This window comes from Hippichthys cyanospilos, chromosome 4 (assembly GCF_059441005.1).
Source record: "Hippichthys cyanospilos isolate Australia breed blue-spotted pipefish chromosome 4, RoL_Hcya_1.0, whole genome shotgun sequence".
Taxonomy (NCBI): Eukaryota; Metazoa; Chordata; class Actinopteri; order Syngnathiformes; family Syngnathidae; genus Hippichthys; species Hippichthys cyanospilos.
This window is the reverse complement of record NC_142372.1, coordinates 11,788,546-11,814,720: the sequence shown is the minus strand read 5'-3', so window position 1 is coordinate 11,814,720 and position 26,175 is coordinate 11,788,546. Positions and strand designations below refer to the sequence as shown.

Here is a 26,175-nt window from a genome sequence, read left to right as displayed (position 1 = left end):
CAAACCCCAGGAAATACGTCACGCGCGGTGGACCGAGTAGGGACGTTCCAGACAGACACTCGTAGAACGCGGCGACAGCACCACCTCTTGGTCAAAAATCGGCGTGGCGACCTCAATCCTTTTTGTGGTTCGCAGGCTACGCACACACCCAGTTTAATCTTAGGTCACAGAGCTTTTAAATATCGTCGTAAGGTTTAATATGTGGAGAGAAAAATGATGAATTGATGCCATGGGATGCAGTGCTTCTAAGAGATATTATGGCAAGCCCAGATTTTATTTATTTTTGGAAAACTGCTCCCACAAGCAATGGTCCTCAAGCGTTTTACACCAAGGGCCAAAGGAAAAAAAAATACTTAACCCACCAAGCACCACCATCATGACCAACATTAAATATACGTTTAATCTCTAAAAATGATAGTTAATGTGTCTCTATCCATCTATTTTCCATTCATCCCATATAGAGAGTAAGATATTTTTGTGATTGAATGTAAAGCGTCAAAGAGCAAGTAACTAGAAAGTCATCGTAACTCGACCATAAACGTTCTTGGAAACCTCATATAAATAGCCAAATGTCCCAGCTGTCGCAACAAATCATTATTTATTGAACACTTTAACATCAGCAAATGTAACAAAGTACTGTACATACGGTCGAAGACAAGAAATTAAACACAACAGACAAGATAATCGAATAAAGAAAATAATATTTTCTAATTCAAATATGCAAGATTTCCAACACTCAGCATTTGGCAGGTTCTAAAATTGATCTTAAATATGGGCTCTCAGGGACCAGACTTGGGCCCTTGTGGTATACATGATGTCAGTCCGATTTCAATCAACTGTCAGGGGTGGCGCTTCATACCTGGTGGACAATCCGACCTTGTCACTCTCTGGCCATCTCTTTGGCCACCCCCAAAGGTAAGAAAGAAATAAACGATTTTGATGTGTGATTTTTCTGCCATTGTTACAAGCATGCGGTATTCTTAGACCCCTTACCAAATGCTATTTATCTGCATATTGAAATGTATATATTAGCATAATTATGTTATTTCATGTAACCCTGACTGTACAGGTTATGGTAAAGAATGATACACGCACATGCACGCACAGCCATCTCTGTCTGAGGTTTTGTCAACCTGGCCACCCCACACGAAAAAAAATCTGACTATGCCCTTGTAAAAACCAAGAAGCAAAATGGCTACCCCCTAAGATGGATAAAATGGGTGGATTGTGCTGCTTAAATCATATTTCGTGAAATCATTATGAATCAAAATACCATATTCAGACTAGAGGGAAAGCATAGAAAATATTATTGTAAAGAATTGTTTTGGTTGACTTAGTAAATGAATAAATAAAGCTTTCACAGAATGTTTAGTAATGGGTACATGAAATTTATATTTTTAGGCAAAATGGATTTAAAAAAAATAGTACAGTCATAATACAAAAAATATTCATCATCAGCTCTGGATTTCACTTATGGAATGGCCATGAGCGGCTGCACTTGAATGGCTGTGAAGATTGATAATAGGGTTATAATAGAGTTATGATTATCAAATTAAATTTAATTGCACATGGGACAAAGCTGCACAAACTACATTATGTGTTCATACCAACATATCAGACTGAAAATTGGGATTTTTTTTTTCTTAGAGCCTCATTGAGGCTTATACAGACAAATATCGACTCAAATTTATGCGGTAGATGCCATGCAAGCTAAGTAGGCACCTTAAAGCTCAGCTGTGCTTTTAAATGTTCCTTACAAAGTTGCATTGTTCATTGAGCAAAGCTAAGAGCAAGACTTAAGCGGGGGTCACATGCTCAGTGAGGAAATAGCAGTTCTGATGCACAAACACAAAGTCAACACAGTAACTGTTGTCAGGCACTAAGAATGGAACCTTCAAATCAACATTTATCCTTCTATATTAGAGAAATTACAGAAAATTATGAGGCATATAAACCTGCAATCATGTGCCTTTATCCCCTTCAACTTTTGATTTTAGAAGCCTAAATGTTTTGTAACCTCCTTCCCCAAATAAATGTGGAATTATTTGTGGCAAAAGTTCAATTCATTTATGAAATTTAATAAGGCACAGTTTTGCTTACACCCATTCAAAAGGTTTAGTCATGGTCTGTTGACACCCCGTTTTAAAAACAGTTGGGTTGAAAATAACTTAATTATGGGTCAAAAATAGACTCTTTATTTGGGTCCATATTTGATCCAACTTTCTAGTTTGTTTTATACCAAACAGCCCCCAAATGTGGTCATTTTATCTCAAACAAACCAGAAAGTTGGGTCAAATTGACCCAAATACTGGGTCGGTCCTTTATGACGCAAAATAAGGTTATCTTTTAACCCAATTGTTTTTAGAGTGGAAGGTTGAGCTTCTTGACCAGAATTTCAAAACGTTTAATTTGGTGCAAGCACAACTCCACACATCAACAAAAAACCACTGCAACCCACTGTGATGCATGATGGTGGCACGATCACACAAAATGGATGAAGTTATGAGCAGTTCAAAATACTGTAACTGCCATTATTTGCACAAAACATTCAGGCGTCTTCTAAAAACTATCATGAAAGCCTACTAGAAAGCTTAAATTTAATCCGCACTGTCGTGTATGCCTGCACTGTCATTTTTGTCACAATTTTCCACCAGATGTGCAAGAAATAAAACAGATGATACAAGAGTTATTCTCTAGAGCTGGTGAATAAAATATGCATAGAGATACCACTACAAGGCCCATCTTGGCTAGAAGATGTCACAAAAAGCCTGCTAGAACATATAAAATGTTGGGGGTTATTCCAAGGCACGTGAAATGGTGGCAGGCACGTGTGCGTGTGTGTGTGTGTGTGTGTGTGTGTTGATTCCCATTAAACATGTGTTTGAATGTGACTCATTAATTCTCAACACACTAAACACAACCACATCTCAACTATTAGAGGGTGTGCATACTTTTGCAACCACAAAGTGGCTTTTGTTTGTTTTGGGAGGGAGTTGCATATAGACTCTAGTAACGATGGTAAGAATTACTGATGCATCTATCTTTGTTGACAAGCCTTGGAATTTTAACTCAGGTGTTTCCACCGACATACCAGTAATTACAGATTTTTGTTGAGTATTCTCACTTAAAAACACACTTAAGTGACGGATAATCAGTAAAGCTTGGGTCAAAACCTGCATTGTAATTTTAATCCTCCAAACATAAAGTGTATATCTATGTAATCATGTCTACAACATGAACCGTAACTGTGTGTGTGTGTGTGTGTTTTTTTTAACTGAATATTAATGGATCAAACTCAAACACTGAATAATTTACATTTTGTGAAAATTCAATTAGACTGAATCTTGCGCGTCATTAATTTAGAGAAGTAACCAAGAGAAACAATAAAATAGTTGACAATGTTTATCTTATGGGCAAATGGGTGGATGACAAGAGAGGTCAAAACGTAATTACAATATGCTGAGGCGTTTTAAACGAGACCTGATAAGCAGAGACTTGCAGCTACAAAACTGAAGGCAAAGCAATCTGTGTTCAGGCTTGCTGCAGCCGAGTTTCTCCCTGTGGAGGCAGAACATTCATGAGTGCTGGCTTCACACCACAAATAACACAGGCGTTGCTTAGAAACTAACATTACCATTCCAAATAAATGATACAAATTGGTGATTCACAAACTTTTTACATCAAGGGACAAGTACCACCAAAAATAATTAGCTCTCAGGGCCATTGTGATTACCAGCAATAAAATAAAGTAGCATAAGTGTTCATAAAATTACAAATTGTAGCAGATGTTTCATTCCTAAAATTTATAATTATTGTTATGAATAAAAGAAACTATAGCATATAGCAATTTGAACTGTAACATTACTCTCATACATAGAGCTACCACTACAAATGTAGTTCCAATGTTTAATAAATCTGACATAGATGGCATGACAGTGGGTTTTAAGTCTTTTGTGTTGCTAGTGATATTATCAAGGAAGAGGGGAAAATTAAGTCAGTTTAGCAAACTTTAATCATGTGCAACAACATTGCACATTATACTGCCTTAAAATGTACAAAAACACATACCTACCATATATATATATATATATATATATATATATATATATATATATATATATATATATATATATATATATATATATATATATATACACACACACACACACACACACACACAGCAATACAGTCTTGGTAGTTTTTACATTCTAGGTACCAAAAAAACCCCTGATATTAATTTCAATTACCAATTGTGTCAGTACCAACCTCGCTGCTCCGGTACATCGCCTTCATAACGAGCGAGACCAACAGCGTGTCTCTGCTCATTGTCCAGTTCGCTCCACTGGTCCTCAGTGATGGCCCACGCTTGCTCGGCACTCAGCCAGGACAACTGAATGGAGCTGAACACTACCTGAAGGGCACGCATTCAAAATAAAATTAAACTGCATACGGAGCTATGGTTTTTAAATCACTGAATATAAGTAAGTCTTGGTGAAGCGCCTTGAGCAACATATGGTGTGTGCTAAATACATGCATTTCATTTACCAGTTTACCATTGAGATCAAATTGGCTTTTTCTTTTTTTTGGGAGGAGGGGTGGTTAGATTTATTTTTATTTTTTGGTCAAAAGTACACTTCTCATTTGAGTTTATATTGGACTCTGCCTGAATGATAAACAAACAGCGAAAATGAGTCTGGGTGTGATCAAGTCCAAGCCTAATAGCATTGACCTTTTATGCCCACTGTTTTGGTAAACAACTAACCATGCAAACACCTGTGTTCAGACTCAAAGCACCAACCTCTGAACTGTGAGGTAGCTGCACAACAAACCACCAATCAGGTTTTTGCTAACTAAAAAGCATTCTTGGTGAGGCGGCTTAAATCACTGCAATGCCAACATTGTCTACATAAAGACACGTACATATAGGTGATCATAAAGTGACCCCCTTTGAGAATCATAATAAAGATTTGCCATCAAAAAGAGATTCTTTACTTAATTTTAAAGTCAGTTTTCAAATTGACCAATAATAACGTGAAAAGATATCATGCACCCCTTGTAGTGTCGTAACGTATCTTTGAGAACCAGTCCACCATGATAATATGGGTATCTTGATTTGAAAAAAAAATATTTAAACTATTGCCTGCTCGGCTGGCTTACATTATAGCAAAATACATTTTCTGTTTTTCAAAATTTAACCAAACTGGAAGTTGACCAGTGACCACCATATGTAACGACTTGTGTTCAACCTTGGAGGTAATATTTTTTTGGATTATGAACCTCCAACTGTTGTGTCATCAATGTGAGTTGCTCCAGTATGGAGCTTAAGAAGAATATTTCACTATACAACAAAGATTTGAGCCTTGAAATGCAGTGTAATCTGCTTGACATAAACTGCACAAATAAAATCAAAGGCGGAACTTACTGCCATCTTCTTTGGTGACAGCAGTCTGATTGCTTCAGTGGTGAGTCCTTCCATTTGTTCTTGTGTCAAAGCTGACAAAACAATGTCTTCTAGCCCCGCTGAGCACACAGACATTTCACAAACACTGCAGTTAGATCATTTATGTAGCCCAAAATAGAGATTTTCAAAACTTTTTTAGCTCTACTCTCAAACCCCGAGGAGATTTTTCTTTTTTATAATTGTTCCAATCCATCAATAACTGTCCTTCCTAACTCTGGATGGAAAACAATAAAATGTTGGCAACGAACCATCCTAAGGGATATTGCATACAACTGTACCTGCCAGTGTCCCAATTTCAGTGAAAACTTCAGGTCCCCAAGCACCGACTGGACCAAAGGCCTCAGGTTTGGACAAACGACTTGTCAAAGCCTCCATCTGCTGTTCTGTGCATGGCAAGGACATTTCCCGTAGGAACCGGACCGCCATGCTGCCGTTTCAGGAAGAAAGGTTCTGGATTTACTCCTCTGAGCATATGCAAAAGGCTTCTAGAATACTGGTGTGTGCAGCCACTTTTTAGTTACATCTGTTAGTTGGTGTTTTGTGGCAACTGTGCAAACTTGTATAGCACATTTAGAACTGAAACTGCAAACATAAACAAACATATTTCTTAAATCCGTCAAATCTTTTTGGTGCATATCAAAAAACAAGGGTCTCTTATCACACTCTGGGACAGTGCTCCCCTCTCTTTCGCGAAGCAATCTTAGTCCAAAAATATTTTTTCTTAACTTATTCATTGCTGTGGACATTTATGTTTGTCAACTGGAATGCAACTGTTTACTGCCACCTATCTATCTATCTATCTATCTATCTATCTATCTATCTATCTATCTATCTATCTATCTATCTATCTATCTATCTATCTATCTATCTATCTATCTATCTATCTATCTATCTATCTATCCATCCATCCATCCATCCATCCATCCATCCATCCATCCATCCATCCATCCATCCATCCCTGAAGCACACTGATGAATTCACTCACCTGAGGTTGTAGGCATTTATTCTTTTCATCTCTGAGGGATACAGTCCACAGATCAGATGTCCAAATGTCGCCAGATAGACAGCAGATAATTGCTCAATTTTCAGGTTACTTTTCTGCATGACACCCGTAATGACCGCTCTCATCTGAAAAGTCCAAAGGAATAATAATAGGCACATCCTCAAGTGTATAAGTCAATGCGCATCAACTTCATGTTTAAATTCAATTGACCTTCTTTGAACGCCAGGGTGACAATGTCCCCAGATGGGCCAAAACAGCCAGATCAGTGAAAGAGGTGTCATGCAGTTCTCTGACTGTCATCTCAGTCACTAGAGAACCGAGAGCCAGAACCTCATCTGTTCTGAGCTCATTCACTGGGCTGAATGCCTGCAGTGGACAGAAAACAGCAAAATAGCTCAATCACAGACAGATGCGGACAATTACACCGCACACATCCGGAGGCCATGTCATCAACTGTTCTCGCCTGTCAGTGGCTAAGACTAAGTAGACTGCCAGGATTGTGAGACACATCTTTGGGTACACCTGCAAAATGTAATATATTGCAATCCAGTACAGCAGCTAGTTTTGACAGATACTTTTAGGGAGTGTATACAGTAAAAATATGTAATATCTGTACAAAATTTTAATGAACGTATTTAACAGGATTTGCTCTCCCTCAGCAAGAAATTGTAAATTTTATACTCTGCAAGAAATCGTAAATCAATGTTGGAGTTGCTGGTAGCACTCATTGTTCACAAAGAAAAAAAAAAGATGAATGTTTATGTCCAATCAGCAGTGAGCCCACATGCTTTTCAGTCACCCACACAAACTACTTTCGGTCGGCAAAGTTGATGTGCTCTGTTTTTGCAAGCTCCTTTTTTTATGTGCTTCTTTTTTGCATGTTCCTTATTGCCTACTTTTTTGTGTACTTTGTTTTTGTGTGCTCCTTTTTTGCGTACATCATTTTTTGTATGCTCCTTTTTTCATGTGGTCATCTTTTTACTGGGTCCTTTTTTATTGTGTGCTCCTTTTTCGCATGCTCATTTTTTTAATTGTGTTTTTTGTTTTCTTATTTGTTTCTATAATTTGCACTTCAGGGACACCATAAAAACGCTAAAAAAATGCCTAGAATGTATATCAAGGTTGATGCTTTTTAATCTTTGTGAAGGCATCAATTTCAATCAAGCACATGCATTAGGATTCAGTGTTCTGATGATATTATTTATTTGGATCTATCCTTTGAGATGAACCATCTCATTTTAGAGGTGATCTGACATACTACAAATATAATACATTAAACCAGACAACGCATACTATACAACTCATCTCTGCCTACAGTTACCCACCACTCCCCAATCAATCATATAGTGATATAAAACTCCACAAGATACAAATATAGGTACAGAATATCAATCTCATAGAAGTGATTTTTTTACATAAGAAAGGATAGGTAAACAAATCCACCATGCACAGGCTGAATCATTCTATTTTCAGGAGCAAATGCAAAATAAGTTAATATGTTAAAATAGATTATTTAAATACAGTAAATGAAAGGGGTTAATGGCTCTAATGCAGTCCAGCGAGTATTCCAACCCAATGTTTTTCATCTCTATGTGCCCTGCAATTGGCTGGCAACCAGTTGAGGGGTACCCTAAGTCAGACGCGATAGGCAAAAGCAGATCAGCGACCCTTGTTAGGAGAAGCGGCTCTAGATAACGGATGGATGAATAACACTTAAAGATAAATTGCAGCCAATGAAAATTCTATCATAATTTGGTGTGAACCAGGCAAGTAATTGGTCCATAATACAATGAAATGTCATATGTCATATATATGTTATATATGTCATATTGACTCAATATGCTAATAGTTCAGTTGTATTGCACTGTATTGTTTTTGGTTATTGGGAGCAAGTGATTGGGCTCAGTTGAGCCCCTTTTAAAAGACATTCCACCACAGACCCAAATTAAAATTGCATGAAAAAAATAAAATGTCATCATACTATTTTGTCTACTCTCACCACTACTGACCTGTCTAAGTTTGGCCCAGAGCGCCCAGCGCTGCTCAGAGCTTAATGAGGTATCCCGGCCGAAGACCTCCACACACTCTTTGAGGTCGACCTGTGACATGCGGCTCAACTGAGATGATGTCCATGCGGAGGGGAACGTACCTCTGATGTCCGCACAGCTAGGGACTGACATGAGAAGACTCACCAGTGACAATAATTCAAGTCACTCGGATGAAATGATTTGAACTTGATGACATTTTTTAAATCAGTCTGAAACAGAACAGACTTTACAACTTCCACCACATAGAAAATGCTTCATGCAATTGTTGTTTTTGAAGGCCCGGAAGGCATTGGCGATTTAACTATACTAGATGTTATCAGTATCAAGGAAGAATGATATTTTTGCCGTTTAAAACCTGTTGACTGTAAGCTACAACCACAACATGATTAGTGCTTATTGTTACAGTACTAGTCAGATTGAACATTTTGACGGTTGAAGACATCAAGAGTAGAGAGTAAAATACTGAACCTTTTGCACCACCGCCTTGGACTTTTACTATTCCTCGAGTGAGACTATTTGTCTTCTCTCTTTGACGGCGCTGGTCCCTGCGCCATTTCAAACAGACTGCACCCACCGGGCTGTCCTCCCAGCGCTCTTGACTCACCAGAACCTGTTCCACTGTGTCTTTATTCAGCGCTTTCTAAACAGGAGCCAAGGTTTAAAAACCTTGTCTTAGACAGCCATGTGATAAAATGTAATGCATAGTTATTGTATACTTGGTCTTTTTAATGGGTGCTCACCAATGGGATTGAATTAATCTGTTTTGCTGACAGGGAAAACACCAGCCTCCCCAAATGTTCAATTTCGCCAGCTTGCCACTTGGATGGATCACTAGAAAATAAGCAAACACATTACTACCAGCACAATGATCAAATTGAAAAGAAAAATAACGTCATAAAAAAAAGAGAATAAATCGGCAATGCTGTAGTTCTGTGAGGGATAAAGTAGTAATATTCTATTGATTTAGAACAAATGAACTAATTTAGATTTTTAATTACTCATACTTATACTAGTTGGAGCAACAAAAAAAATTTGTCAAAACTGTATTTTTTTTAAAATGTTTGAATAAGGTACAGTATTTTATATTGCAGATTTCATACAGTGAGCTGTCTAGAAATCGCTGATCAGTTAGGAGGGTGGAAGATCCCCAATGGTTAGGAATGTTGAGCTATTTACAGACCCTTTTGTGTAAGATCCCAACCAATCCCTGCTGGGGAAAGAAATACAAACCAAAGGAGAAAGGCTCTCTCAGTGCAGGCTGGTCTGAAGAGAGTCCAATACCTTTCTCTTTTTGCAAAAGACATGTGTTGACTCAGGTTGTGTTCTTTGTCTCCAGTCCCTCTTCTCAACAGTGATTACCTCATTATGGCATATGAGCAAGTCTTGCTTTTATGAATGTTTATTTTTATATTCCAGTCAATCAGAAATCATTCACATTCTTTTCTTAGAATGATTGCATTTAATTTAGAAATGATCTCTTGACATATGACGGCCAAGACATTCGAACGCTTCATTTACCCCATGAAGTCTTTCTGAGTGAGAAGGGCACTGATGTCTTTCAGGGCTTCTTCAGGAAGACAGAAGCTCCTCATCTCCTCCAGTCGTAGAGCTAGAGCGCCTCGGTCTACCAGAGCCAAACTCTCTCTATCCAAGAAAGGCAGAAGAGGGCCCAGAAAATCCAGAGTGGGGCCGTCAATCTCACCAACGGTATGGGAAGAGGAACCCTACGTGTAGAGTGTCACCGGCTGTTATACAATATATTTTATAAGTTATTCTCATATCTCAAAAATTGTCATAAGCCATAAATCTTAAAAACTGAACACACATAAATTGGTTCAAAATGATCTCATTGCTTGAGTTTGCACTTTGTCTTCAAGCTGCATTTCTGCTACAAATTAAGCAGTACAGTTTTATTTGCTGAAATTACCTTATTGATAACAGTCCATATTCTAGAAGCGCCTTGAGATATGAGTTTGATATGTTTTACGGTCCCACTCAAATCTCAACTTAACTTTCCCAAGGACCTCCTCAAGGTACTACTCATTCCAAACTACCCGAGAACACCCCAAACTCCAGCAAGTTTGTGACGGACATGATGGATAATGCTTTATTTTAAAGTTAATTTATTATTTTTTGGCCATGAAAAAAAAATGAGCACACTTCTTCCTGATGATCAACACTAAAAGTTGCGGCCAGCACGTGGAGCTAGTATCAAATACAACACAAGTTAAAACTACATCTGTTAAAGAAAAAAAAAATGACTGAAGTCACTTTTGCTTTTATATATCAATCTTTTGATCTGCCACAATAATACAACGTATCTAATTAAAAAGGGAATTTCTTAGAAATTTTTAGTGCGATTAAATTTAGATTAATTAAATGTATTAATTACAGATCTCCATTACTTAACACCTAAATTTTGTAATCACTTGACAACACTAAGTGATAGTGCTTTTTTAAACATTTTTCTTTTTTTTTATACAAATATTTGTACTGTTTGTTTGTGATTGCTTTGGCCATTTTGTCATCCTACAAGAAAATTATACTTTTGGACCCACTTTTGGCTCATCATCACAGCTATGCAGCAATTGGGGCCTTGACCCCAACACCGGCTATTGGAGAATGATTTTCATTATTAGTTCCAACATAAGAGCTGAATCAGAAACCCGGCCCTCACAAAGACAATGATGTTAAAATGACTATAATAATAGAGGTCTATTATCAAATTTACTCACAGCCTTTTCGGCCATGCTTTTCTGCTTGTAATGTGGTAATCGGAGGAAATCAGTGAAGTGTGCTTGAACATGATCCAGGACAGCCCTGAGAGATGCGTTGGAAAGGTCATCTACCATTGTCACTCTGAAAGACAAGAGAGCAGAAGTATAGGTTTTTGTCAGAAATGTTAATAATTCATAAAAAGAATCCCTTTACATTCCAATAGAGGAGATACTTGCGGTAACGTTGCGGAAAACCGAGGGCTTAAAGTGTTGATGTCAAGTTGGTGATTTCTCACTTCCTCTACAATACATTTTCGCTTGGCAGATAACACAAAAATAGGTTAGGACCGAATATATTTCGGGACATGCTTGCATGTAAATATGAAACAGGAAAACAGTATTAGTTGTGGAGTGTTAACCTCTCACCAGAGCAGGTCTCAAGTTTCCTGGCAACATAGTGACAAACTGAAGCAGTTCTGCAAAATCAGTCTCGTTGCTCCAAAGCCGCAAAAAGTCACATGTTATTCCAAGTGCAACTTGACCCAGGTCTCTACAAACACACAGAATACGGATTTCCTAACGTGTTGAATCCATTTTTGTTCATTATTGTGAAAAATTATAAGCATGATCAGGTTGTTCTTGTAAATTATTATCAGGCATTATTATTAATAGCATTATGATCATTTGAGCATTGTTGTTATTTGGAAAGCGTGTTTACGAATGGTAGACTTGGCAGACAAGACGGCACACAAAAAGTAACTCACCGATTGAAAAAAGGTTGATAACCTCCCGTCTTGACTCAACAACATTGGGTACACCTTAATTTTACAACTGATTTCTAATACCAGAGATTAAATGGAATAATGCATTCACAAAGATAACGATGAATTTTGACATAGACAGTAGTGCCTTGAGATACGGTACTTCATTTATTTGCTTTGACTTAGGAGCAGAAATTTGAAGGCAGTTCAGTGGCAGTTCAGTCAGAAATCATCAGTGTTATGATGATATAATCCTTTACCTATTAGGTATTTAAACACAATTGGTAGAACAACACGTGTAGACCGATAAAAATATTCACAGGTGAAAATTCATTCATTCAGTGTAAAAACATGGTGAGATACGAGAATGTTCATATTACAAATTAGATTTCAATCTCAAGGCACCACTGCATGCAAGGAAGTTCAACACGGATGCAAATAATCTGTTTGTGCATGAAGCGTCGTGAATTACCCTTTACTTTGCTGTTGTAACTCATTAGACTTACCTCACATTCTTGTTGGTGATGTTTTGAGAGTTGTGTATCCACTTAAACAAAACCTGTGCCTGTACACACAAGAAAAGTAACAAACTGTAATTACCAAAAGGAACTCTAGTTACATGCATTTAAAAGAGTGATAGCCTATTTTTTATTCCCACACAGCATTTAGATTATCAGTCGCCTGTAAGATTTCATGGCAACAATTATTATTTTTTTCATTAACTTGGATGAATAAGATGTTTTTATTTACTAAATTATTTTATGATCTCATTAAATAATTCGCTAGATCATTTTTTGTAACAATATTATTGTAAAAATGATGCAATGTTATACACATTTGACTTGTTTTTAAATTATTTGCATTAAACAAATGCAGTTTTTTGCATGTAAATGCACAGTTTTTGGTGTGTAATTTGATCGATTAGAAAAAATACTATTGAAAAAAAGTATGTATGTTCCAGCAAGTATGCTAGTTTTAAACAGTGGCTGTTCAAGATTCACTGGCGTTCAATGGGAGACACCCTTTTAAAGCTTAGCTCCTCCTACAAATTCAGTTTTTCAAACAACAAAAATGTCATACTTCCCTGTGACTGAAAACCACCTCCTTCAATGGTTGTGACCAAAATCTTCAAGATATTATACTGTATAAAAAAATACAATCTATCAAGTGCGTTCAAATTGTTCACATACAGTAAACATCAAATATCTTTATGTACTAAATAGTCATATAGATTTTGATATTTGTCTTTTCTAGAAAAATTAAACCATATGTGTAGCATAGCACGGGACCAATAGGTGCTAATTGCCACCACATTCAATTTGAAAACCCTTGCAGCTGGTTTGGCCTTCTTCCTCATCCGTTTTAGGTTAGAGGTAACTTAATAGGCCCCGTCTCCGTGACAAAAGCCCTTTAATGTACCTATTATTAATTTAGATGACATTCCTCTACACCGCTATGCCAGAGCCAAACTAATTAGCCTGATGAAGGTTGGCCCGTACTCTGCATTAATATTCTGAAAGGCTCATGTGAGGCATAGCCAATGACTTAGCTGATTAATGGGAGGAAAGCAATGATGATTAACAGTAGGCTTTTTCTTCATTTGTGTGAAATGTTGACAACATATTGTTGTCATCCTAATGGGTAAAAGTGTTGATGAAGTGAAATGGGCACCTGCTGTGATGACCAGTTGATGTGTCGGTAGAAGCTCATGTCTCTCGGGATGCCTTTCCTCTTCAGCGCCTCAGTCAGTTTCCTCTGAGGGATTAATGGCAGGAGACAGTTTACGTGCTGAGTGATGTTGGGTGAGTCTCTCTTTGACGCCTAATTAGAGAAAAACATGACTAAATGTCATTTATCCATAAAGTGTGTCTTCTGCTTAAAATGTGATGATTAAAGAAAAGTAACACAAATTACTAAAGAAATATGAACGGCATCCAAGTTGTAAGTTATGGTAAGTGGGCCCATCACCTCCTGCATTGCATTGTAGAGCATTGCTTTATGTCCAGGCTTCAGTTCTATAAGCACGCTACTCCAACACTGACAGTGGTCGCTCTCACTGATCTGAGACCAGTGTAGGCTGTTGAGCACAGCAGGAGAGAGACCAGAGTGTAATGGCTTTAGTCGGCACAGATTTTCCACAGTGAGCTGCCAGGAAGACGCACACATTGAGGTGAAGATGCCTGACCCATATTGGTCCAACGTATTCTTCCGAGGTTTAACTTACATTCGTGTCTTTCGAAATCTTGGATACTATTTGCAAAGCCTGCGGGATAAAATGGGAAGGAAAGAAATCAACATTACAAATATAAGAATGCTCACATTTGAATGATACTGACAGGGAGGTATTCATTGTGACGGCATTAATAAGATCCTGATTAATGTAGTTTACAGTGGAGTAAAATTGCCCTGCATTTTGCTGAGCGCTGCTTTTAATATTTTTGGTTGGCATTATTACACTACTGCAAACTGCACCAAAAATAATAAACACATTAAATGCACATTAAAGGCAAACTTGTTCATCCGGTTTTTGTTGTGCTTTTCATTATACTGTTATATAACACTAAGCATCAGTTATTTAGGTGAACATGTGGCCCTGTACGAATATTTTGGAAACTGTGTGGATTAGATAATACAAAGCAGGGCTGCAGCTATTGAGCATTTTTAGTATGTGGATATGCTACAGAAAATGTTTATCAAATATTGAGTATTTGTGAAAAAAAACGATTTTGTTTTTGAATTACAATTATAAACACAGAAGATTAAATATCACATTCCCACTTAATCGTTCTAAAAGAAAATCAACAGTGCTAGATAGAAATAGGCCTTTTGGTAAATAGGAAAGGTCATCCATCTGGTAACTATGACTCAGTACAAAATAGTTCATGTAAGATGTAAGGTTCAAGTTCTAATCCACATATTTTACAAACAGTAATTAATGACTATTCATTTTATTTTGACATACATTCAGATCCTTTTTATCCAGTAACACTGCTGGGAATTGTGACAAAATGACAGTGGGGTTTTGATCCACATGGGGAAACAAACACCTGTGCTGGGGAATATCTGTCTATTCCTGCTTTGGAGAGGAGCTCCACAAGCTGCTGTGAAGAGAATGATCGTAAGAATGATGCTCCTAACTGTGGGAGGAGAGCAATGAGGCCAGTCAGCTCTGCGGGAGCCATGCTGCTAGCATTCAACATTCGCATTGCTGGGACCAACCAGGTCGAAATCTGTCTGGGCAGAGAGTCAGTCAGAAGACAAATATAATGACTTAAGTTCTAGGAAGGTTTTTCTGAGGTGAACATGTGTCTCACCCGGCCACTAGCACTAATGAAGCCCTTGGACACACACTTCACAAGCTGCTTCTGAAGAGTTTGCGACAGAGCTGAGTCCAAAAGAAACGAATGCAGGTCAAGTGGATCCAAGTAACATGAAAGAACACCTAGCCTGCAACACAACGTTATAGCCCTTTGCCATCCTCGCGATCCAAACTTGCTTTCATGAATGTTTATGATTATGCATTTATTTAAGTCTTTCTGCAAGCATTGAAATGCACAAATATTAAACTGTCCCACCTCAAGATGTCATCAACAGTGACTTTGTGGTTCTTGCTGAAAACAGTCCGAACAATGTGGCGTCCTCTCACGCCATCCAGGCTGCTATTTGCCAATAGCTCCACCAGAGGGGTTAGCTAAATGAGGTTATAACCGTAAGAATGATAAGCATAAAATGTTGTGAAGCCCCGCATACTCACAGTTCAGCATTCGCATATTTGTGGAATATAGCCTCCATCACTCTCTGACAAAAATCACTTCCTGACTGTTTTTGTTTTAAGGCCAAAGCCATTACTCATAAAAAAAGATTGCTCTGGTGTGATCTGATAGCCCCTGGATGCCACTGAAATATTTTTTTTTTACATTTGGTCAAGCTTTAGCTTTGTGTAGATTAATGGGTAGCCACCTGAAATTATTTTCTCTTAACACATGTGTCTTATCAGTTAATTAACGGAATTTATTGCTTCATCAATGGGGCTGGGACCATAAGTTGTACAGTTTTGTGCAGAAGTCAGGTTAAGACACACCCGACTGCCCTATTGGAAAACCGTTAACGTTGATACTACGGTTAAACTTCATATTAAGGCCAAAGCTAATCAGTTTTAAGAAATTGAAAGAGGTGTGTCCTAACTTTGGCCTGTATAATACCAATAATACCAGAAAATATTTACTATTTTAAAGTTCCTGTGGTATGAAAGCAAAGCATGGAGAGCCTCTGTTGCTGAAAGGCATGAGTATAGTGGGCCTAGTAAAATACTCATACTTGTGTTATTCTTGCCCATTTTAATCTTGTTCTTCCCCGACAATAGCCCCATGTTTTTATGGTGCAATGAAAATAAAACAGTACAGCATGCTTTATAGGGAGCCTCAAAACCCAACAAAGGGTTGCAATTTTTCCCTTACAGTCACATACTGTAATTTTAAGTTATGTTCCTTTTTACCTATTTATATTCCGTTTTTGTTTGTTTTTTGGTTTATTTTTAATACAGTACTTCCAGCTTGTTGCGCGGCTCACTGTTATTTCCCTGAGAAAAGCAATGATTCACTGTTTCTAATGATTGTAAACGTTTTTGCTACCTGTTGCGACGTCAGCTGCTGAAAACGACTGACGGGAAGGTAAGGCAGTAGCGGGAGGATGGAACTGAGAAAGTACGTCGGCCAGGTGGGGACATCGCCCACCACACTTGACTGAAGAAGTCTTTTTACAAAAGCCTTTTTCTGCGATGACTTCATCTGTGAACTGTGGTCACGGATGGCAGCCAACCTTAAGACGAACCCAAAAGTCTAGCGTCGGAACACTGGCGTCGGTATTTTATCTTTTGCTAGTCAGCAACTCACACGCTGTCATTCACAATGACGGAGGCTGGGAAGCTCATGATGTCGGAGACAGACATGAACGGGAGGAACTGGGACAGGTCCACAAAGAGTTCTGGGGTCACGCTGGGGAATTTATGGATAAAAGCAGCAGTCATTGTTTCCATGGCTTGCAGTTCTTTTTGGGAAGTCTGAAATCGTGGAAAAGATTAACAAGACAAAAACAGATGTTGGTCATCTGTTATAACATACAAAGTTGATTGCACATATCACATGACAGCATCTGCTATTTGTGTCAAATAGAATTGTACCCCCAAAATGGGAGCCACAAGATACTTTTAGTAGTTTCATTCCAACAAACCCGACTGGTTTCCACTTGAAGATAGTCCCAGCTTTGATGCATATGAGAGAGGAACCTCTTGACAGCGTCTTTCTCAGCAGCCATCACTAAGGTGCGAATGCTAACTTCGGGCATCTGGAGGTATTCCTAGAAAACAAAACAATACATTTAAATTCAAATCTCAGTGAGTAAATCTTTTATTGCCGTGTTTTCCAACCTACTAAGGTGCATTTCTTTTTAAATCAAACGCCACCAAACCAAAATGCCATGGTTGTAATCCAGGGGTGGGCAACACCTGCATGTTTTCCAGTTTTCTCTCCTAACACACTTGGTTTAAACCATTAGCTCATCAACAAGCTCTGCCGGAGCTTGAAAATAATGCTAATCATTTGAATCAGGTGTGTTTGAGAGAGAAAACGGGAAAACATGCAGGACACCCGTCCCAAGGCCTGGAGTTGCCCACCCCTGTTGTAATCTATCCTCTACTTTTTATTAAAGTAAAAGTTTTGCTTAGGCGCCATCTAGTGGTAATCTAGTGGTATTTTGGTGCCAAAGATGAAGTGAGCTGAGGAGTTTTAATTGAATCTAAATGAAATGCAATTCAATATATGGTCATTGTTTTTAATGTACATTTTGTTTTAATTTTATAATAGCCCTTTATAATATTGGTTCTCATCATAACATATGTAGTATATTAATAACAACTTAGTGATTACAGAACATTAAGAACTGAACAGTTTGTGCATCATGAGTATTACTTGCTACTCCTTCCGATTTCTATAATTTCGGCTGCTAATACAGTCATAGAGACATAGTCAAAGCAGTATTTCACAATTCACTCCTGAAGTAGTAGCTTTAGTAGTAATATTCATATATGTTCATTGAAGATAAAGTATGCGGTATATGCCTGTGACTACTGTTGTATTATATATAAGTCTTCATGTGTTGCTGCACCACTTGAGTGCAAGATGAAAGCTAATGACACTATTTATTAGCCCGTTGATGCTCAATGTGAAATCTGTTTATTTGAACACAAAGCTAATCTAGTGTACTTGCAGGAAACCATGACTAAACACGTTGTATGAATGACATAGAGTGGACTCAGAATCATTGTACCTTCTGCTATGTGGTGGAAAAGCAATTATTTGTACTACCCAACAATATTCGTTGCTTGTATTGATAGATGATGAAAGATATTATTTTTTGTAGTAAATAAATATTTTTGGTAACCAAATGAGTGATTGAAAATTGTTTAATTTTCCTCCATGGCACTCCTGAGAATTTTTCACAGCGCAATGAGGTGGTTGGAAAGCATTTCTCATCAAATGTACTGAAGATAGTCTCACACCTGCAACAGAACTCTGAGAGCCGTTGAGTTGTTGTCCTGCTCAATGAGGTCCCACAAGATAGGCTGATGATAATAAAGAATAAGTTAATTAACCCTCTCAGCAGACTGTGCGCGTTGTATGTCTTGTCTTACGCTGAAACAGCTCAGTAGGTCCGCTTTTAGACTTGTGTTCTGCTCCCGACTGAGGAAAACTCCCACAGTGTGAAGGACGCTGGTGGAGGCCTCCGGCTGCATCGTGCTCCATGATGCGTTGTCAAGGAGACTGGAGAGGAGAATGGCTTGACCCAAACCTTGCCTTGCTTCTCCCTCCCCTTCATCCAGACCCGAAGAGAGGCCGACCATGAAGTCCAGCACCCTTAACACGTATCCGAGCGTCACAAAAAACCATTGATTCTCCCCTCCTTCAACCTGGCACACACTGAGCTTGTGTAAGACGTCCAACAGCAGAGGGCCCGGGCTCACGCACAACTGTGCTGTGTTGAACTCATATTGGGCCGGGAGCATGTCAAAAAACCTCTGGAGTAAGCACTTGCTGTCCTCTACCTCTGCTTGAAGATCGGCACAAAAGTCAAACAAGCTGGGCATCGATTTCAGCAGCTGATGGTAAAGCGAGGCGTTCAGACACATGTGCTCTCTCAGTCCGCGCATCCGCCCACAAGCTTCCAGCATGGTCACATTGAGGAATGTCTGCACAGCCCACTCTTTGTACTCACAAGTCTCCTCGGTGGCATCCACACGGGAGACGTTGTGTTGTCGAAAGCAGTATGCTGCGGCCCAGCTGCCCTCTGGGAAAAAGCGGTGGGAATCTGGGGGTTCTCTACCACACAAGGTTGAGAGAAGGGTTGAACTGTTGGGCAGGAAGCAACGACGGAAAGCCTTGGTACTCAGCAGCCTGCTTCCCAACTGAGCTTGACAGCCTTCCTCAGGTGCTGGACTCCCTGTTGCGCCGTCCCATAAGTGTACACACAGCTGCTTTATGCTTGTCTGGTTAAACGCATTATAGTTGTGTGTCCTGGCAGCCTGTGAGTGAGGAATGTATACGGTATGTTATTTAGCAAAGCGGCGTTACCAAAATGAGCATCAATACACACGTACTCTGCGTGTGTGTACGGTGTACACAAATATAGAGTGCCCAATGTACCTTCTATGAATGTTCTTGGAACGTGGGAGAAAACTGGAGTACCAAGAGAAAACCCATGCGTGCACAAGGAGAACATGCAAACTCCACACAGCGAAGCCAGAGCCGGAAGCGAATTCACAACCGCCGCGTTGTGAAGCAAACATGTTAAACAGTCTGTCACCCTTCTGCCAGGTGCCAACGTGATTCCTTTTTGAAGCAAAACTTTGAAGAACAAAAATAGTTCTTTGGCCTCAACCCCAAAACACAGGTCCATCTAAGATTACCCTATTCAGTATTAATGAGTCACTTCAAATATGCAATCATCTCCTCATATTCAGGTTTCATATTTAATAGCTTGCATTTGATTTACATTTCATCTGTCCTAAAACAGCATAAAAATTGAAGTTTCTGGTTTTAGCTTTACCATGATGCAGAATGATGTGACATCGCTGAGGAGCGATCAAAACATTACATTATTTATGTTACATTACATTACTATTGTATGTACGTGATCACTTGCTATTCTCGCCACTGGATGCTCTCATCTAATTCACACATTAAATGCCCAGGTGGTACACCTTGCTTTAATATATGAATGAAAGCATTATGTTTCAAGTAGATACAGAGTCATCAAAGAAAGGAAGAGCATGTACAGTATGTACATACAGTATGTTACATACAGAGTACAGCCGTGTTGGTATTCCACAGCTGTACGTGGGTTCGACCTGTGTTTAATGTCATGCTGGAGGGTCACATCATGTTGGTTTTTACTTGTATCTGTTGCTACATCCATTTATGGAGCTAATTAGAGACGGGAATCTCCAATTTATTTGTTGACAGCTTTTCTAGGACGCACTACAACCAGCTTGCCAAATGAAAACCCCTCAGCAACGTTGCTCATCATTTACTTGTTTTCATAAACTTTGATTACAATTTCAACCTTTTGGATCCAAGAAAATGAAAGTCAACCTCAAGGAGGTTGCTTTTACAGGAATCACAAAAATCACAAAAGAAGTATGTTTGTCAATAACTCAAAACTAATCTTTGTGACATTCACCTAGTTTTGTGATAGTACAGTGATAATTTCCCACGGCACACTAATGTAGTTCATGAAGTATATTGCTAGAGGAAATAATATCGCCGCATCATTCTACAGTACCCAGTGGGTGTATATTGACTTGAATCATAAAATGAAGTTGGCCTCACCTGATGTGTTCTGTGCCGCCAGAAAGAGGAATTGGCACAGACCGTGTTGTTGAATTCATACACAAAGAACTCGCTGCACACATGAACCCACAGGAAGTCCTCCTCGGCCGCAGACAGGTACCAAGCCGCATCAGAGCACGTGGCGTGCAGGTCCAGACCCATTTCACCCTCAGCATTACTCACTGACCCGTTCTCCCACTCCAAAAGTTTACAGTAGAGGAACACCGTGAAGTTGGAGACACCGCTCAGCCCTGGAATGGATTCATTGCAAGCGGCCTCCAGAATTTCTGCAGTGGTTAAAGACTCTATCTCTCGAAGGTCACTTTCACTTTGCGGTTGAGGCTGATTGCGCTGATCATGAAAGCCTTTTGAATTGATTTGATGAGACGGGAGGGATTTTGGAGATAAGTGGGGGGACGTTTGTTGGAATCCATTTTCATCACTGGAGGGGCATGACAGGAATGGTAGTGAACTTGGGATACCCTGAGTGCTAACACCCAAAGCTTGAGTGTTCCAGGTCACATTATGTCTTATGCCCCTACATTTGCACAAACACATTAAAGTTGTCAGTTATCTACATCAGGTTTATGGACAATTTGCTGGCAATGGAAAATGCAGTATAATGGTTCAATGATCTTACCATAAGATTAACTGCTTCAGGTCACCTTAAGAGAAAATGAAAATAAATATGGTGACTGTGAGATGGAAAAAGAAATTAGACACCCAAACACACACAATTATATCTGATGCAACACAACGGATCCGCCAGCAAATCCTTCAAATCCCTTGATATAATACTCCGGATAACAAAGAAAGGGCAAAGAGATTAGCAAAATCCACAGAAATACCCCAGTGACCAGGTTGACCTAAAGTAGAGCGAGCGGCTTTTTGTCTAATACCGAAAGCATTTCAAAATATTTAAATTACTTGACCACTTTTGTAACTCTAGACATCCGTATTGCAAATCAACTTCCCGCACAGGTGAATGAAAGTACTGTTAATCTGTTCCTTAGCCTCCCCACAAAACAACAACATTACTTTAATTTATTTAAAGAAGAAAATAGTACTCAAAAACATTTTTTGAATTAAAAAAAACAAATTGTATTAAATGATTTCAATAGAATTATAAAGATTAAACAATTTTTGCACCATTCTTAATTGATTGCAGCAGATTGTGATAAACATGACGTGGCCACTGGGGGCAGTATAATACTGCCACACAGCAACAAACGAGAAGAGTTTCGCAAGTACTGTGAATAATTCAGTAACCCGCAGTAATACCATTTTAGGGTTTGAAATTTAGATTAGGGTTTCAAAATAGGCTTTTAAACAAGGTTTAGGGTTTCAAATTGATTGTTAGTCTAAAGTTATGCTTTCAAGGTAAGGTGTTGAACTTGTGCTAGTGTTTTAAAGTAGGTTTTCAAAGGAGAGTTTGGCCTCCAAAGTGTGTTCCGATTACTCACAGTGGGTAAAAATTAAGTTTAAAAATATGGTGGTTTTAATCTCAGGTTGGGGTTTCAAAGAAGGGTTTAAACCTCTTTAGACACAGCCTATTCATTTGTGTTCACTATTATGTCCATTTTGTCTTAGCGAGAGAGCAAAATTAATTGGATTCCATCCAAACTCATGATATCATTGGAAAGGCCGGGGTGTCCTCTACTGAGTGCACCAGGACCTAGTATGGTAGCTCAAAGGATATATAGCAAAACCAAATATCCGCTACGAATGAATAGGCTACGTCTCAGGCAGTTAAACTTGGGTAGTTTCAAGTTAGGGTTTTAAATTAAGGTTAGGGTTTCAAAGTAGGGATTTAAACTCGGGTTCAAAGTTGAGTTTTAATCAAGACTCTATGAATAAAACTGTTGGGAATGCATACATGCACATTATGTAAAATTAACAAAACATTCGGTAAACTGTAGCAGTGCACCTCATAAAGACTTGTAATCAAAAGTAAATCATTTCAATTTTATGAGACTTTAGATAGTGCTCAACAATGTGAATAATTGGATTAAAAAATAAATCCATCAATTTGACAGTGAATGCAAGAGCAATTTTCTGTATTTTAATGGCAACTAGGCTCACCTGTGGTTGACTTCTTCTGAGTTTGACTTTTTCAGCTAAACTTTGGATATGTTTTCATGCAGGATTGCAAAACCAAATAGATTTGTTGACATTAGCAAATCTCATTTGCTGCAACAGCAGTTTTGCGAGTGCTTTGTAGTCGAATGCCAGCCAAGGTATTCTAAAATCTATTTTCAGGGGTTCATGAGTTGAGTAATGTATTTCTCGGTCAATGGAGATTAAAAAAAAAAAAAAAAAAACGCCAGAGTGTAGGTAATTTCACTTATCACTAATCTGCCCTACACACTCACCAGCTGAACATTGCTTGCTTCTACTGGTGTGGGACACGTCCACCGCATTGCTAACATCATCAAGCATTGCCATGGTAACCTGGGACACTTTCTTCCTCAAGTTACCATAAACAGAACTGCCCACTCTGTGCAGAAGGCCCATCCTGAGCCTGTCCAAACTTTGAACAAGGGCTAGATTTTCCCGAGCCGAATTGCCTCCACTTGAGCGCGTCAGTGCCTGCAGGAATAAGCTTCGCACAGAATTCGGATCATCCTGCGTCGTGCTCGGGTCGTTCCGAAAATGATTTTTAAGCGACGCATCCTGCTTCATGGCTTCAGGGGGCAAGCTGAAGGGCATAATACGTCCGCTCGAGCCTCTCCTGCGTTCGGCATCTTCCCCCGCCGAGTGCAAACTGACCACGGGCCTCCAACTGCGCGTTTCCACGAAGCGGAGCAAGTACTGGAGCCAGCCGACACCGAAAGGGCAGTCGGTGTGACCTTTCAGGGCGCAGATGAAGCCCTGCAGTCCGGCGCTGGCCTGTCCGTACGTCCCGCTGATCAGCGCTTGGAAAGCGGCCTCCAGCACCGCGCTCACCGTCCTCCAGTTCTGAGCCAACAAAGTCAGAACGGGCTTGTGAGGTTGACGCTGCAGGAGGGTCGCGAGGCTCTGCAGGAGCCCAAGAAGCCAGTCCCAGTGAGGGCTGCCTCTCAGGGACAGAAACCAGTCCTTCACTTGGATGCTGGGTCGGGGCGGTGCCCGGCCGTTCTTTGCGGCGCTCCCTTCGGATTGGAGAAAAAAATTAAGCACCTTCTCCCAAAGGAGTTCGTCGTACAAATCCAAAGGCGCTTCCTCCAGTCCTGCACTCATATCTTGGAGGTACTGGGAGATGTTGTAGAGGAACCCAGAGAGACGACGACGGTTTATCGGCTGCTCTAGTGAAGCCAGGTTCATACCAGGAAGTAGTTCACTTAGTGTTTGAAGACCCCCGAGAATAGTGTTCACCCAAGGGTACACAAATACATCATTGCTTGCTTCCCGAGTGCTCTTCGCTGGATCCCGAGCATCGTCTTTCCTCAGCTTTGATAGGAGCTCCTTGAGAATGACATCTCTTTGCTGTTCTCTGGTCCTTGCTCCTGCAAGACAAAACAATTTAGCAGATAAATGTGGCAATAAAACACACATTTTACCAGTATCGACGTAGCACTAACCTGTTTTCTCTGAGGATCCTTGTCCTAGTAAAACAGCACAAACGAGAATGCTTGTAAATCGAAGAGTAGCCATGCTTGCCCTTATGTCTGCAGTCTTCAATTCATTCCTGTGACAAATATATCACTCTTCACAAATTGCCATTGATTTTGGAAAACAATGCCATTCTCTTTCCTTTCGCTGAAAGGACTAACCTGAGATGAGATAGTAATTAAAGATTAATGACTGGATTATTTACTCAAGGTGAGAGGGGCAACTCATGCCGGATTCTAAATGGTGTCAGCGTTTAAGACACTACCTTACCCTCAAAAATAAAAATGTAAAAATATTTCACAATAGTCATAGTGCTTTATCTTTGCATGGTCTCAGAAATGATCTTCAAAGACTTACTACGTATTTTTTAAAATCATTCCCAAACTTATTTTACTTCAAAACCATGCAGAAATCCAAAAACTGACACTCGAGATACTTGAGATTCACATTTTCCAGTAGAGCTTTTCCGTCATCTAGGTCAGTGGTTCTCAAATTTGGGGTATGTAAAGGCACCTCAAGGGACATGTGAGATTTCAACGAGGTTTTTGCAGGTATCACTAAAGTTAATGTAATGCTTTTTAATGCTGTAAAAGGAACAGTACAAATGTCTTTTCTAATTAAGAGCAAAATAATTGGCACATGAAGCAACTTATTGCTGAGCTGTGTGATAGTGACTCCTTTGCAAAACATGTCTGCTTTTGTTGAGCTTTATATAGATGTGCATTGTCATTAGTGATGCCATTTTCGGTTACGTGAGCTATCGTTCTGGAGATGCAAAATAAAAAATGTCTAGAGATGTACAAATGTAGTTTAGTCTAGTAAATCAGACTTGGTTGGCACAGCATTCTGTTTGAAGTATTTGTTTATAATCCAAAAATCCACTGGTTTTGGTCTACTTGGCAGCAAAAAATATTTTAAGCAGTTGAAAAAAGACCAAAAATCAATGATCTCGGCTATGGGAAGATGAGTTTATTTGGTACGACATGACTCTTTCAGTTGTCTCAATTCAACCTTTTAAGATTCTGTACGGCATATGTACCTGAAGCATACATTTTATACTGTGAAAATCGTGTTGAATTACTGCTAAAATACATTGAGACAAAGTAATCAAAAACTGTTTTCCTGATACAGCTCTCGCATTCAGCAGAGAATTTTAAGTTGAAACATTTGCAATTATCAAAAAGAAACGAAGTGACTCACCCTCCACTATTTCAGCGGTTGAAGTATCAAGTGCGTTGCATCATCTTGTGGTGATATCACCACTTTCTCCTCTTTAGCTTTCACTCTCCTTGAACCCTCCTACTTGGTACTGATGTAATTTGCATCTATTGCATGGTTTGAGCACAGAGGGCATGGACAAACGCGTCTCTTAAAAAGTGGGAACGGGGATCGAGACTCTCTGCCATCGTTAGGTAACTTGGACAAATATTTTGCCTCCTGAGTTCCGACCTTAAAAGGTTCACCAAATGAGCCAAGCTTTGAAATGCAATCACATCCAAGACCTCCATCCCTGTCTATCGTTCAGTGGTGTCCTACTGACTTAATAGCCCTTTGAGCCGTCTCTCGCTGTGGGACTCTGGCTTTGTTGGGTGTTTGCAGTATTGACTTGAATGGTATTGGGCCCGCAGGACTAAGCAGCTTGTCAACACTTGGAATCAATGTTATAATTGAGCCATGCCCAAAGGTAAGAACAGCCACCTCCCCTGAGGCTG

The 26,175-nt window shown here is 39.3% G+C and overlaps 1 protein-coding gene across 1 annotated transcript; it reads right to left on the bottom strand.

Annotated features, from left to right (window-relative positions):
* Positions 1 to 3,426: 3,426 nt before the first annotated feature.
* Positions 3,427 to 24,505, bottom strand: LOC148424610 (stereocilin). The gene is made up of 29 exons (XM_088413562.1): positions 24,433 to 24,505; positions 23,245 to 24,354; positions 21,513 to 21,537; positions 20,873 to 21,410; positions 18,679 to 19,566; positions 18,547 to 18,609; positions 17,220 to 17,345; positions 16,883 to 17,049; positions 16,622 to 16,808; positions 15,566 to 15,681; positions 15,305 to 15,437; positions 15,038 to 15,220; positions 14,215 to 14,253; positions 13,959 to 14,135; positions 13,662 to 13,811; positions 12,497 to 12,555; positions 11,656 to 11,779; positions 11,467 to 11,546; positions 11,237 to 11,371; positions 10,031 to 10,231; positions 9,253 to 9,343; positions 8,981 to 9,152; positions 8,474 to 8,637; positions 6,675 to 6,830; positions 6,447 to 6,589; positions 5,740 to 5,888; positions 5,423 to 5,520; positions 4,267 to 4,411; positions 3,427 to 3,558 (listed from the first exon to the last, which is right to left on the bottom strand). The coding sequence occupies exons 1-29, from the start codon at positions 24,503 to 24,505 to the stop codon at positions 3,470 to 3,472; spliced, it is 5,781 nt and encodes a 1,926-aa protein (XP_088269688.1). The 3' UTR covers positions 3,427 to 3,469.
* Positions 24,506 to 26,175: the final 1,670 nt, after the last annotated feature.